Below are 15615 nucleotides of genomic sequence, written 5' to 3'. Positions count from 1 at the left end.
GGGTCTTTTGGTCTGGTCTAAGGTCTTGGTTTGTTTCAATTTGATTAGTGGAAAATATTGACCGAGTTTTCCCCTATAGATGGGTTTTACTGCAGTGTTCCACAGGGACGCGTTCCCAGGGTCGGGTGCGCGCACCCCACGCACCTAGGACGAGGGTACGTTTGGGGAAACATTTCCCCACGTCACCCTTTTGGGGAGACGCGGGGGGGGGGGGGGGACGTTTCCCTAGTGTGGGGGACGCGACTCCCCACTCCCCGAAAGGGGGACGACTGGCCGTCCCCCCTCAAAATGGGCTGAGTCCCTCAAATTTGTTTGTAAACAATGATTTATGATAGGGGAAACCTAGTATTTGACCATATTTGACTAATGCTATGCAATTCATGGTAATGTTAAATTCTTAAAGTAAAAGTGACATTCTCCTTTATCTTTCATTTTCATCCTTTTACTTAAATTTTTAACATTACCATGAAATGACTCAGGATGTTTGAGAGTGGTTCCGACCTCATTTGATTTCATATGGAGAAAGTAGAATTTTAAATCTCACTCAAAATCCAGCGAACTTCAACAATTTTCAGGAATTCAGGATTCGATGGATTGCAATGTTTCCATTGCATTTTTTCATGTACAAGGGTATGGAATTAGTATTTAATCAAGAGCACCAAGCCCTTTGTGTACTTATTGTGGCTTTTAGACTCATCACTCCACTATTTTTGAGTTTTAGTTATATCAATTTACTATTCCAGTCTATGCTTCTCTCATAGACGGATTACCCTACAAATGACCCTCCATGCTCTTTAAATAGAGATCATGGGCCAATCGAGTGTTAAGCCATGGATCAAGTGTCGGTAATACCGAGGAGAGAATGAACCGTCGGATCACTACATATCGTGACCGTTGGATTGTAAGTTACAAAATGTACATAGTAAAGAAACACACTTTACCTAACTCTATACTAGACCAAGTTGTACTTAACTATTTCCTATGTGTCGGAATATCCTAACATCCCCCCTTAAGAACAACTTGGGATAGGATTGAAGGATTTACAAATATGACACAATAGGAGAAGGAAGGAGGCACTAGAGCCTATCCCCCCTTAGTGACAACTTCTTGAACTCCAACCATAAATCGAAGTTTAGTGAACTTCGCCTTTGTGAGAGCCTTTGTAAAGATGTCTGCAACTTGATCATTTGTTGAACAATATTGCACTTCAAGAACATGGTCGTGAATGAGCTTTTTGATGAAGTGCATGTGCAGTTCAATGTGTTTGCTGCGCTGATGTTGGACTGGATCTTTGCATAGCTGAATGGCACTTTGATTATCACACCAAAGTGTAGTCGGATGCTGCTGCTGAAAGCCAAACTCTGACAGGATCTGACGAAGCCACAAGGCTTCCTTACTAGCTTCTACGGCACCACGATACTTTGCTTCTGCTGAAGAAAGAGAAATGGCACCTTGTTTCTTGCAAGCCCATGTAATAGGTCCTGAACCAAGAGTGAACACATAACCTGCAGTAGACTTCCGATCATCAGGGTCACCAGCCCAATCGGAATCAGTGAAACCAACCAATAGAGGGGATGCTTCGGCACTGTAATGAATCCCAAACTGAACTGTACCTCGAACATAACGAAGTATTCTTTTAGCTGCTTTCCAATGACTTTCACGTGGGTTTTGCATAAACTGAGCAACAAGGCCAACAACAAAGGAAAGGTCAGGACGAGTATGGGTTAGATACAAAAGTTTTCCTACAAGTTGACGGTATAAGGTAGCATCAACTTCAGGAGAGGTACAAGTGACTGAAAGTTTGACTCCAGACTGAAAGGGAGAAGGGGCTGGCTTACAGTCTTCCATGTGAAGATAGCATAGAATATCACAGGCATACTTGGATTGGGAAAGGGAAATACCTTCCTTGGATTGCAAGACTTGAAGACCAAGAAAATAACGTAAGTGTCCTAAGTCTGTCATTTCAAACTTCCTTTTAAGGCTAGACTTCACATGGTTTATAAGGTTGGGATCACTACCAGTGAGGATAAGATCATCAACATAAAGAACAAGAATGATAAGAGACTTGCCCACTTTCTTGGTGTAGACAGTATTGTCAGAATGACACCTAGAAAAGCCATTTTCTAAAATAAAGTTATCCATTTTGGCATACCAAGCTCGAGGAGCTTGCTTGAGACCATAAAGGGATTTCTTAAGCCAACATACAAGGCTGGAGTCTGTTTGTATAAAGCCAATAGGTTGTTCCATATAGATTTCTTCATGCAAGTCCCCATGCAAGAAGGCGGATTTAACATCCATCTGATGGACTTCCCATTTGAAAGAGGCAGCAAGGGAAAGAACAAGGCGGATAGAGTTCATTTTGGCAACAGGGGAGAAGGTTTCAGTATAGTCAATGCCTTCAACTTGTGAAAAACCCTTAGCAACAAGACGAGCTTTATGTTTATCAACTTTCCCATCTGGTCCATATTTGGTTCTGTAAACCCATTTGCATCTAACAAGTTTTCGTCCCTTTGGTAGAGGAACAAGATCCCATGTATCATTTGCCAATAATGAATGATATTCTTCATTCGTAGCTGCTTCCCAATCTGGATGGCCTGAAGCTTCTGCAAAGGTGTCAGGATCATAATTCACTGAAGCTTGAGCTAGTAAAGAAGAGGCTCTATCAAACTGAGAACGTGTACGTCGCTGATCTGTAGGATCACCGACAAGATCACTTTGCTGCATCCCGAGTAGCACGGACCCATTTTAGAAGCTGAGGAGCTGAAGGAGGATCTTGAGAAGGTGGGGGAGGATTTTCATCCTCGCTTTCATCATCTGAAGAAGAAATATTTTCAAAAGTAGAAGAGATAGGGAGAGGTGGCACATCCGCCGAACTAGGCTCGCAGGCCGATATATTTTCAGCAAACTTTACATCTCTTCTAATGATAACATTTTTGGACTTAAGCGGAATAAGTCTATATCCTTTGATATCTTCAGAATATCCAACAAAAATACATTTTTCACTCTTAGGTTCTAAAGCTTTATGTTTCTCATCTGGAATATGGGCCCATGCTTCACTTCCAAAAACACGAAAGTGACTTACATCTGGTTTGATTGAGCTCCATGCTTCTTCTGGAGTGATATTCTTTAAAACCTTAGTAGGAGTGCGATTTATTATGTAATTTGCACAGTTAATTGCTTCTGCCCAATAATTAAGACTAAGTCCTTTAGATTGAAGCATACAATTAGCCATTTCCTTTAAGGTGCGATTCTTCCTTTCAGCTACACCATTTTGTTGTGGAGTATATGGAACAAGATGTTGCATTTGAATTCCATTCTCAGTGCAAAAGTTGATGAATGTGTTTTTAACATATTCTCCGCCATTATCAGATCTTAGCTTAAGAATTTGATGTCCAGATTGTTTTTCAACAAAGGCCTTAAAGGCCAAGAACATGTTAAATACTTCACTCTTGAGTTTTAAGAAGTATACCCAAGTGCGTCTGGAGAAATCATCGATGAAAGTTAAGAAATACTTGTAGCCAGAGAATGAAGCAACTGGAAGTGGACCACATAAATCACTATGCACGAGCTGTAAAGGGGTTGAGGCATGCCAGGAGACACGTTTTTCAAAACTGTCCCGATGATGTTTTCCGAGTACACATCCGAAACAAACACCATCTCTGCAAGATACCATTGGAAGACCTGTCACCATATTTTCTTTACATAGATTCTGAAGAGAGCGATAGTTTAAGTGACCAAATCGCTCATGCCAAAGTTTGCTCACCTCATCATTATGAGCAACAAATACTGAGGGAAGATTTGATGACCCAAAGTTGTGAAACTTATACAACCTTGTAGAATCATCAGCAATGCCAGTAGCTAAAATCTGTTTAGGATCTCTTAGGTCCTTAATTACAACATCGTGAGGTGAAAATTCAATGATTTTACCTTCACCTGAATGGGTTATCTGATACACAGATAGAAGGTTGCAGGATAAGGTTGGAACACATAATACATCATTAAACTGACCATTGTCTAGATGAACAGTTCCAGTCCCTACAACACTAAGAGATCTATCATCACCAACATATATATTTTTGGTGTTACAATCATTTAAAGAAGAAAACATGGCTTTGTTTTTGGCCATGTGATAAGAAGCTCCAGAATCAATGAGCCACTCATGAGAATGAGAAGAAGAAGATACATTTAGTGCATAGCCAGACCGAGATGCTTGACAACCACATGCAGAAAGTGCCATTCCTGAAGATGAAGTTGAAGTTGAAGAGTGCTCCAAATGGATGTTATGCTTCTTCATTGCTGCTTCCAAGGCTTCCATCTTCTTAAAGCATTTGGATTCTAAGTGGCCATCTCGATTACAAAAGTTGCAATGTCTATCAGTCTTCTTCCCTTTGTTTTTATTTGTCTTATCATTTTGTTGAAATGATTTTTCATTTTGAGGCTGAAATTGCTTAGGACCCTTGTTTGGTTTAGGACCATTCTTTTTAGGATACAACTTCTTAGGATTCTTTGGATTTGGTTGCTGCTGGGCGGCTAACGCTTTCTTAGAAGAGTTTCCAAGATGAAGAAGACCAAGGTGTTAGAGTTTTTCTTGTTCTCTTATTAAAGAATCACAAAAGGAATCAAAGGAAGGGGAGTTGTAGGTTTGTCCTTGAGAAATGAAGGCTTCTCTTGTAGAATGGAAGGTGGAAACAAACACAGAATAGGCTGGTCCCAACTTAGTAAGAATGGAGTAGATAAGACTACTATCTTCTTTCTTAACCTTAACACCTTCCAAGAGAAGTCTAAGGGTCTTGAACTTGGACAAAAAATCTTCAATGCAAGAAAAATTATTGGGGTCCAATGTAAGCAATTCATTTTCAAGTTGATGGGCTTTAAGTTCATTTTTAATTCCAAAAACTTTAGTAATCTGTTTCATTGCTTCATCAGGAGTATCAAGTTCTGCAATATGGAATCTAAGATCTGGAGAAATATACATCCCTATCAACCCACGTGCTTGGTCTTGCCTATTTTCCCATTTAGCTGCCTTGTCTTCATCTTTCGGTTTGGTCTCTTGGCTTGTGGCTATTCTGTAAAGACCTTTACTTCTAAGTAAATCCACAATGTAGGACCACCATTGGAAGTAGTTGGTGATGTCAAGAATAACTTGGCATGGACTTTCTATTTAAAAAAAAAACTGAAGCTATAAATGCTGAAACTAAGTGTTTCAATGGAAAGATCTCGAAAAATTAGGCTGTTTAAAAAAAAACGGTTCTGAAAATGGCTTCCGGATGAAGAAGTTATGGCTTTTTGAAGAAAATTTGATGAAGTCGCTGACGAAGTGCGGGAATGTGCGGAAATGAAAAATCCGCCCCCACAAAATTGAGACTTGAACCCAAGACCTCTACTCTCATAAATTAGCTTTGCACCAAGTGAGCTATACAAAAAAGTTTGAGAGAGAGAGAGAGGGGGGGGGGTTGATGCTTTGGGTTGCGTGCTTGCTTTGAGAAAGCTTTTTTTCCCTACAAAACAAAAAACACAAAACCCAACACGGACATACAAAAAAAAAAACGAACCTTGCGGCTCGAAGTTAGCTTTAGCCGGAAACTAAATATTTTCCTCAATGTTTCTGATTTTCCGAGATCACACTAAGGCGCAGCGGAAAAGAGCATACGCATGAGAAAAATCCTTCCTTTCTGTTTCTGATTTGCCCAGATTGCACAGAGTCGCAGGGCAAAGAGCATATGCAGAAATGAAAGGTATAGATCCGGTAATAAAAAATGCTAAATAAACCGAAAACCGAAATAAACAGAGAGAAAATAACTGTAAACTTCAAATAAACACTGTATACCTCCAGATCTTAAAAATGACGCAGCTAGGGCTACCAGAAACCTTTTCGCATGAAATGAAAGGGGTTCCTCACTGGAACAGATGCTCCCAACACAACAGAGCAGTCCTCTCGGCCCGAAAGCAGTCAGAAACAGTAGATCTAGGAAACGGTAGTCGGATGCAGTTCTACCGGCTTCAGATTTGGATCACCAACAGACGCGGCCCTCAAATAGCTCTGATACCATGTAGGAATTTATAGGATAAGTTCCTGAGACAGAACACCGAAGGACACTGCTCACAAACAGATCACAGATCAATACACCAGTATTTTGACGTGGTTAAAACCCTCAAAGAGGGAAACAGTCCACGGCCTGAGCCAACGCGGCCACTTCAGGCAATTTATTAATAAAAGAATGAAAATTTACATATGCTTCTCTCATAGACGGATTACCCTACAAATGACCCTCCATGCTCTTTAAATAGAGATCATGGACCAATCGGGTGTTAAGCCACAGATCAAGTGTCGGTAATACCGAGGAGAGAATGAACCGTCGGATCACTACATATCGTGACCGTCGGATTGTAAGTTACAAAATGTACATAGTAAAGAAACACACTTTACCTAACTCTATACCTAAGTCTATACTAGACCAAGTTGTACTTAACTATTTCCTATGTGTCGGAATATCCTAACCCATATTTCAGTGTCTATTATAGTCTACTTTGCTTAATACTAATTAGATTCTAGAATGTTGAATGACGAATTTTAATTTTAAATCAATTTAGAATCTAGAATGATGAATGATGAATTTAATTTATAAATCAATTTAGATTATTCAATGGTGAATAAAAATGATGGATATGGATCAGAGTATTTCATTATTGAATCTCGTGGTCTATGGATGAATCATGTTTGTATAAGTAAGGATTATGAGTATGGATCAATGTATTCATTATTTAATTCAATTATGTATGTATCATTGTATTTATGCTTTCATTATTGAATATGAATATGAATTTGAAATATATATATATATATATATATATTAAAAACGAAAAAAATTATATAACCCGATGTCCCCCCTGTCCCCTCTAAATTTCCTTAAAATTTGAGGGCACTCCTACACGTCCGCCTTGTGCGTCTCCCCGCACCCGCGTCTCCCTGTCTTGGAGTCTTGGTGGAACATTGGGTTTTAGTCTTCGCTGAGTGCCTATATCTGGTGTCGTTGATCTTCGTGTTTTGATTTGATGATTGCTTGATGAAAAGAAGATAAAAGAACATAAAGAAAGTTAATAAAACTACAAGAATATCACAAGTAATTATCCACATAAGAGAATCTTTTTGATTTTCTAATAGGTAGAAACGCAATGGATTGCTTCAATTTAGTATCCAACTTCTCCCATAATGAAGTGCAAAAGATACTAAGAATTCTAGTATCTCTTTTTAGAAATTATGCTCCTTGGTATTCCAAAGTGTGGTCAAACGCTTTCAAACGATGAGCTTATTGCTTCCTTGTCCTTTGATGGTCATTTTACAAGCTATCAAAACACACATCTTATTGAGCATGTTGATTACCATATATAGGGAGCTGTTAGAAAAATCCATATCAAAGACTTTGGTTATGCTTTCCCGTTGCCTTATAGCGATTGGAAGTGGACGATACTCCTTCCTTCATGTTTCCAAGCTTGTTGTTGTAACATAATATACAACCTCCAATGCACCGATTTTATTAGAATCGGACCGGTAACTGAACCGGTCTAGCCATGAAGCCAAATATGAACCGAAACTAGACAAAAGCCGGAATACAAATCCGGTTGAAGACCAAAATTACATAAAATATTCAATTTTTGAAAAAAAAAATCATGTACATCAAAACTGTTTTAAGCAAATATGTAATTTTTCTAAACCATCATGAGGAATATGCTCAAGAAGCTTGACTTAAGAATTTCAAATTGTTCAAATGAATTTTGTAAGTAAAATAGAGGGTGGGGACCTCTTTAAATTGCATTGGTATGTGCCTGGAGATATTTTTTGGTTCCATTCATTCAGATCACTATAGCTCTTGAACCGGTTGGATTGGCCAGTTTTAATAACATTGTGGTAAAATAAGCGACTTCTTCTTGCATCTTGGGCCAATAAACATTTACCTCTACAAGCTGACACCAAAACACCAAGGAAACTTTGAGTTATGAGCCTCCCTTATCAACATCATTCTTTATATGTTTGCTACACAAAGCTTCTCCATCTTATAAGGTAATCCATCTTGGAGGTGGTAATCAACTTTGTTGCCTAAGTTAGCTTCTTCCCATTGATCTTGCAGGTGCCAATAAACCCCCTTGAAGTCCTCGTCTTTTGTATACTCCCTTATGCATGCTTTGTGGGTGAATGGTTATATGTGCACAATGGCTCCCAGTACCATGATTTTTCTTGTTGGTGATCTTGATAACAGAGCAATCAACTTGCTGGCAGTGCCCTTATATTTACTCACAAGATAAAACTATTACAAAAATTGCATCCATTTAAAATTGTTTGCTTGATGGAGCTTACTTCTGAGTTTTCAAGTATTACATGAGGTTGGTGATCAATATATATCTATTGGTCTTCTTATCTAATAAATAATGCTTCCACACCTTCACGACATACTGCCTCCCTTGTATTAACATTGCACTCATAGCATACCCATTGGCATCGGTGTCCATTTTAAATGCCTTCTGCAAGTTAGGTAGAGCTAGGATTGCGGCTTGACTAATCTTTTGTTTCAGTTCTTCAAATGATTTGCTGATTGTTACCTCACCAGAAACTCTTACCATTGTTTGTCACGTCATGAAGTGGTGCTGCCATAGCTGAATGATGCTATGAACTCCCTTGGATATGGTGCAATTACCACAGAACTCCTAACTTCAATAACATCGTTAGGAGTAGGCGATTTAAAGATGGCGTCTATCTTTGCAGGACCAATCTTCGACTCATTTCCAGCAATCACATGCCTTAAGAATGCTATTGCCTAGAAAACTCACACTTTTTTTTATGTTTGTTAGTAGGGTTTGTTTCCTCCATATTTATAACCCCTGCTTCAGAACCAAAGATCAAAATGTTGTCTAGAATATATGAATCCATGAATGGGTGCAACACATCCTTCATTAAACACATAAAGGTGGTTGGTGCATTACTCAAATTGAAAGGCTTAATTAACCATTTGTACAAACGTGCTTCGTCTTGAAGGTGGTCTCTAGGTTTCAAATCTATTTTGGTGAAGTATTTTGCATACTCTAATTGATCTAAAAATTCATTGATTCTAAGCAAAGGGTATCGATTCTTGAGAGTAATCTTGTGGAGATTTCTATAGTTAATGCACATTCTCCAAGTCTCATCCTTCTTTGGTACTAAAATAACAGGGGAACCACATGGAAAGCTACTTGGTCTTATGATTCCGTGTTCCAACAACTCTTGCAATTGCTTCTTCACCTCCTCTAACTATATTATGGACTCTCTATATAGTGCTATGTTTGGTAAGGGAGAACCTAGCTGTATATGTATCTTGTGTTCCACTTCTGCCTTACTTGTCATGCCTTTTGACTCTTGGAATACTTCTTGCTATGGCTGTAAAACCGTTTTTAATTGACACTTGTGTTCTTACACACATCGTTCCAAGGATGTCTTCACACCCATTTATTAGGTGCCTTTCTGGTTTTATCTGAAGAAGAGAAGTACATGCTTCTTTCTTGAGCTAATAAATCCCTTAGCTTGGTGGGCAATAACTAGAGAAATCCTACACTTCCCATTATGGGCATTGATGATTTTCTTGATTGAGTCGTTTTGGTTTTCCCTTCTCTTGAAGATGGCATCCCTCATATAAATGCAGGGACTAAAATAAACTAAAATAACCTATTTTCATAATTTAGAAGGGCTTTCTTATACTATGCCTTTTTATGAAAATTGCATATTGGATTGATAAAATTGAGTTAGTCTTTTCACAAAGCTAATGAAAAATTCCATTCCATCCTCAATTTTCGTGCTTTGTTGTAAAAGTATCTCCCATGAATGTTCAGGATTCTGTGTGTCATTTTCTGTTAAATATGGTAGCTTGATTAGCTTCTTCACTGTGCTATCTGCTTCTAACTCACGTTAGTATGGCTTAAAGGTTTATGCCACAAATTTCACTGGTTATTAATATTTTCTTTTGGGTAATTTAACTGGACACCTTGTTCCTGGATGCAGGCATCATATTATATGTCTCATCAGTCGCAGTCAATTTCTCTCTTGGACGACACAGATAAGCAGATCAGAGCAGATAAAACTTCCCATGATCATTTGAAGCGTCTAAAAGAAGCTAGGAGTGTGTATAGAGAGGATTTAGTTGATTGCATACGGCAATGTACTTGGTAAGCTTACAATTATGCTTTGTATTGCTTTATTCTGGTTATTTTTGTTTTATTTAAATGTTGGTTTGGAGATTGTATCAATGTCGCAAGATCTGTTCAATCTTTTCACCTGTCCAACATATATTTGGTGTGTAGTCAAAGTTGCATTTTTTGAAATCTTGAGGAGTGGATGTTTATATGTGCAGCTTTATCAATCTGTTTAGGTCTGAGGGGCTTCCTAAGTAAGTGATGGAAAGTGTATATCATTGGGCAATTTTTTTTCTTCTTTGATGATATGGGAACATTTGAAGAGAGGCATTTATGAACTTACTGTTGTCTGAGTTTCTGATTTTCTATTCATTCTGCTAATTTTGTTTCCTTAGTTCATTTTTCATACAGCAAAAATAATGAGCTTGTAAAGGTGTCTTGAGATTTTTATTTTTATGCTCCTATCTATCTTCCACTGCTTGCTATGTTAATGTTGCATGGAAGAATTACGCTAGTTTATGTTAAGAATGTATAAACCCATTTCATTTGCACTAGATCATCCTTTATTTTTTAATTTTCGGATAAAATCTGCCAAAATTTTGATGAACCTGTATGCTTTAACTGCATCTGAAACTGGATTTGTATAATAGTACTCTGTTTGCTCCCTTTATGCTTTTTACAGTGTCAGATTTTATAGGAACGACCTATTGATGCAAGTTGAGAGGGGAAACTACAAATTGGTCTCATGTAAGGCACATTATTTGTCAAGAAGGCAAAGCTTTACCTTTTTGACAAGGAAAATTTGGATTCTGTTATGTAAAAAAATTAATAATTTTGTAATTTTAGATTAATTAGGCAAAAGGGCACGAACAGAAGATCATGCCCTTGCACCCAAGGCGGTATATGTAAGCCAAGGGCCCTTCTATGTAACATCAGCATTCAAATTATTAATAAAATATTCATGTTTCTGTCAATTAATGATCATGTATGCTCCAGATTCGGAAGCATTCTCATAAATTTTCTCCTTGTTGGTATGTTAAGCTGTCTTGGACAGTGTTACCGCAAAATTTCGGACCCAAAGATGTAACACGCAAGAGAAGACTTGTGGAACTAGGAAGTTGGTCATTGTCTGCCCATTGACACTCTTCTGCACTTTAGACAAAGGGTGGACCTAAGTCAAGGGGGCTTCCTGTTAATTTTAGGCAACAATGGTATGTTCTATGCTTTAGAGCAATTTTACTTCAATTTCTTTATTAGCCCAGTATCAATATTCAGATTAGCAATCACATCAGCATGACAGTGAAATGCAGATAGAACATAAACATAAACAGTAGAAGACAAGCCAAGACAAGAGGACACAAGATGTCGCACTAGCCAGGGACAAGCCCCAATGTGGGGAAACCCTTGATCAAATCTTCTTTTAGTCTTCAATAGTTCAGCAGAGAGAGAGAGTACAATTTACAAATCTGATAATTTATAACAGCAGCAAAAGAGCCCTAACCAGAAAAGTCAACGCTGGTCAACAGGGCAGGTTTGACCCTCAGCAAATTGGTTAACTTTAGTCAACTTCGGCCTCCAAACAGCAAGATAAAACAGCCCTCAAAACAGTCAAATTCAGCCCAGTCAAAGTCTGGTCAAACAATCCACGTGTGGTCAGCCCTAGCTGCAGTCAACTCTATTTGACTGGGTTTGATTGAGATGTTTTGGAGGTCAAATTCTCCCCTGTTGACCAGCATTGACTTTCTGCTTAGGGCTTCTTGTGGCTGCTGTTTCAATGGACAGATTTCACTTTGATTGGGCAAGTGAATATTACATATTGTACTCTCTCTGCTGAACTTTTGAAGAATAATAAGAAGAATTGATCAAAGGGTTTCCTCACATTGGGCTTTGCCCCTGGCTGGCGCCATATCTTGTGTCTTCTTGTCTTGGCTTGTCTTTTACTGTTTTATTTATGTACTATCTTCATTTACTGTCATTTTAATGTGATTGCTAATTTGGAAATTGATATTGGGCTAATAAGAAAATTGAAGCAAATTTTTCTTAAGCAAACATACCATTGTTATCTAAAAGTAACATGGTATCAGAGTTGAGGTGAAGACAAAACCCAAGAAAGAGTAAAAAGAGCAATCACTGAGATTTGTTGGACAAGGACAAGAGTCAATGGCCTCCACATCCTACGTCAAATCTGATGACAAACTTCATGATAAGTCTGATTATCATGCATGGAAGATGTCTCTTGATTTGAATTTAGAAGAGCAAGATGTTATGGACTATGTGCAGGGAAAGATTACTGAACCTCCTTCTAATGCATCTGCTGCTGCTAAGACAAAGTACAAGAAGGGTGAAGTCAAAGCAAAGAAGATCATAAGGGATTTTATTCATAAGCATTTAGTTGTTTACGTCTCCGATTTGAACACATCAAAGGAGATATATGACAAGTTGGTTGGCATGTTCAAAGCTAGCAATGCAAACCAAGTTCTCTTTCTCAAGAACAAGTTGAAGGATATAAAGAAGGTAAGAGGTGAAGGCATTCTATCCTACTTCATGAGGATTACTGAGATAAAAAATGATCTTCTTTCGATTGGAGAAGCTTTTGCTGATAGGGAGCTTACTGTCATTTCTCTTGGAGGACTCTCTCGTGAATGGCACGTGTTCAACACTACTATTCTTAACAACGACAAGATTCCAAGTTTTGAAGAATTGCTGACGATATGTTCTCAAGAAGAAACAAGGATGATGGACGTAGATATGCCTTCAAATAGGAATGATCCTACTGCACTCTACACTCGTGCTAAAAAGAAGAACAATGGAGGTTCTAAGAAGGAATGTCAAGGAAGACCGGGTTTCAAGAATGGAAGGAAGGGAAGATGCTTCATCTGCAACAAGTTTGGCCACAATGATAGGGAGTGTCCTAATAGAAGGGATACACCTCATGATGATGACAACCACAACAACAACAATTTCTGGGGCAACAAAAATCACAGGAATGGCAGATTCAACAACAGAGGAAAAAGGAATGCTCCCGCTACTCAACATGGAAATGGTTACCCTCCCAAAAGATCAAGAAACTCTAGCTATGATGAATCTAATGTTGTTGATAACAACCAAAAATATTTTTATCTTATATTTTCCCTCTCTACTGCTTCTCCTTCGGACACTTTAGGAAATTGGTTGATTGATAGTGGTGCCTCAAGGCACTTCACTGGGTATAAGGAAGCTCTTTCAAATCTGATTGAAAATGATACAAATTTGGAAATTGTCCTTAGAGATGATGCCACCTATCCCGTGAAGGAAGTTGGGAATGTTACTCTTCAATTAAATCAAGGTAACACCATTCATTTACAAGAAGTACTATATGTACTCGATCTAAAGAAGAACCTGGTATCTATCTCGATAATGGAATAAAAAATTTCAAAGATTCATTTACACTTGGATTCAGGGTTGATAGCCTATATCAAATTAGAGGAATTCCATTGGGACCTATGTTTTGCGACACATCTCTTCAATCCGAATTATGGCCCCGGAGGTTTGCCCATCTACATTATAAGGCTCTACCCGATGTGAGGAAGATGGTGACAGGTATGCCCAAATTTAAAGTAGAACATGAAGGTGTTTGTCAGGGGTGTGTCGAAGGAAAGCATACAAGGGGACCATTCCCCTCTAGTGATAGCAAGACTATCGACATATTGCAATTGGTTCATTCTGATCTATTTGGTATGATGCCCGTGAACTCTTTGGGAGGATACTTATATTATGTTATCTTTGTGGATGATTTCTCTCGCAAAACTTGGATTTATTTATTGAAGAAGAAGGACGAAGTATTCTCATGGTTCCATTCTTTCAAAGCTTTGGTCGAAAATCAAACAGGGAAGAAGATCAAAATATTAAGGACCGATAATGGAACCGAATATGAATCAAATGAGTTGAATGACTATTGTAGAGAAGCTGACATTAAGAGGGAGACTACTACCGCATATACTCCCGAGAAAAATGGTGTTGTTGAAAGGAGGAACCGTTCTATTATTGAAGCCACTCGTGCCATGCTTCATGATTAGAGCCTTTCGAAGTTTTATGGGCCGAAGCTGCGAATACTGCCATCTATGTTCAAAATAGATGCCCTCATCTAGCATTGGACTCCAAAACTCTCGAAGAAGTTTTGACCGATAAGAAACCTGATGTTTCTCACTTTTAGAATTTTTGGTAGTCCCATATATTTTCATGTGCCGAAAGAAAAGAGAACCAAATTGGATGCTTCTGGGAAGAAAGAAACATTTGTGGGTTATAGTGAAACTTCTAAAGATGTCACCTTCGATGAGGATGCTACCCTTGGGAAGATTCGTAACCTTTCTATTCCAAGGAAGGACAAAGAAGCAAATTCAAGAAATTAGGGAGAACCGCAGGATTAGCCGATACCTGATGCTGAAGGACCAATGGATCCCATTGATCCACCCCCTCATGAGTCCTCCTCCTCAAAAAGGAGACCCTCATGGCTTAGGGAAACTCTTGAAGATGCCAAGAGACATGTTTTACCAAGGGGGACATTTCGTAAAAGTAAGAAGCCGAATAGGTACCAAGGGTACTTAACTGCCATGAGCACTATTGTTCAATCTGAGCCTTGCACATTCGAAGAAGTTGTGAAGCACCAAGTTTGGAAGGATGCTATTAACGAAGAGTATGAGTCGATTATGAAGAATGATGTCTGGGATGTGGTCCCTGGATCCAAGGAAAAATTTGTTGTCACCTCGAAATGGCTCTACAAGATCAAGCATGGAGCTGATGGAAGTGCTGAAAAGTTCAAGGCTAGATTTTTTGCTCGAGGCTTCTCTCAAAAGGAAGGTGTGGACTATGATGATATATTTGTACCTGTTGCCTGATATACCACCGTATATTCGATTATAGCCCTTGCTGCCTTGCAAGGATGGAATTTAGTATTTACACCAGATGGATGTCAAGACTGCCTTCTTGCATGATTCACTTGAGGAAGTTTATGTAGAACAACCCGAGGGGTGCGAAGTTCAAGATCGTCAGACACATGTATGCAGGTTGAAGAAAGCCCTCTATAGGTTGAAGCAAGCTCCCTGAGCTTGGTATGAGTGGATTGACAACTATCTGATGAAGCTGGGATTTACGAGAAGTGAAGCTGATCCAAACCTTTATTTTAAGGTTTAGAATGATAGACCTCTCATCTTGGATCTATATGTGTGGACGATCTCTTTCGGATAGGTGCAAACCCTCTCATTCATCAATGTAATAGGGAGTTGGCTTCTGAATTCAAGATGAAGGACCTAGGACTGATGCATTACGATCTAGGGTTAGAGGACTGGCAAAAGCCAGGAGAGATTTTCCTTTCTCAAGGAAAATACATTGTGAAGATACTCGAAAGATTTGGAATGGTGGACTACAAGTCCATGACTACTCCGATAGAACTTAACTTAAAGAAGTTATGTGGAAGTGCTGCTG

At 38.7% G+C, this 15615-nt stretch overlaps 1 protein-coding gene across 1 annotated transcript in view; it reads left to right on the top strand.

The window, feature by feature from the left end:
• LOC149167107 (E3 ubiquitin-protein ligase RKP) overlaps positions 1 to 15615 on the top strand; it is an 89172-nt gene that overhangs the window by 44232 nt on the left and 29325 nt on the right. The window contains exon 4 of the mRNA XM_089432869.1: positions 10025 to 10188. Coding sequence (XP_089288995.1) covers positions 10025 to 10188 — 164 coding nt within the window. The remainder of the gene's footprint in view (positions 1 to 10024; positions 10189 to 15615) is intronic.

The sequence above is a fragment of the Pinus tabuliformis genome, chromosome 5_1, assembly GCF_031772625.1.
Source record: "Pinus tabuliformis cultivar Carrire ecotype Pingquan chromosome 5_1, CPIR1, whole genome shotgun sequence".
NCBI classification, from domain to species: domain Eukaryota; kingdom Viridiplantae; phylum Streptophyta; class Pinopsida; order Pinales; family Pinaceae; genus Pinus; species Pinus tabuliformis.
This window is presented reverse-complemented; position numbering and strand designations above follow the sequence as displayed.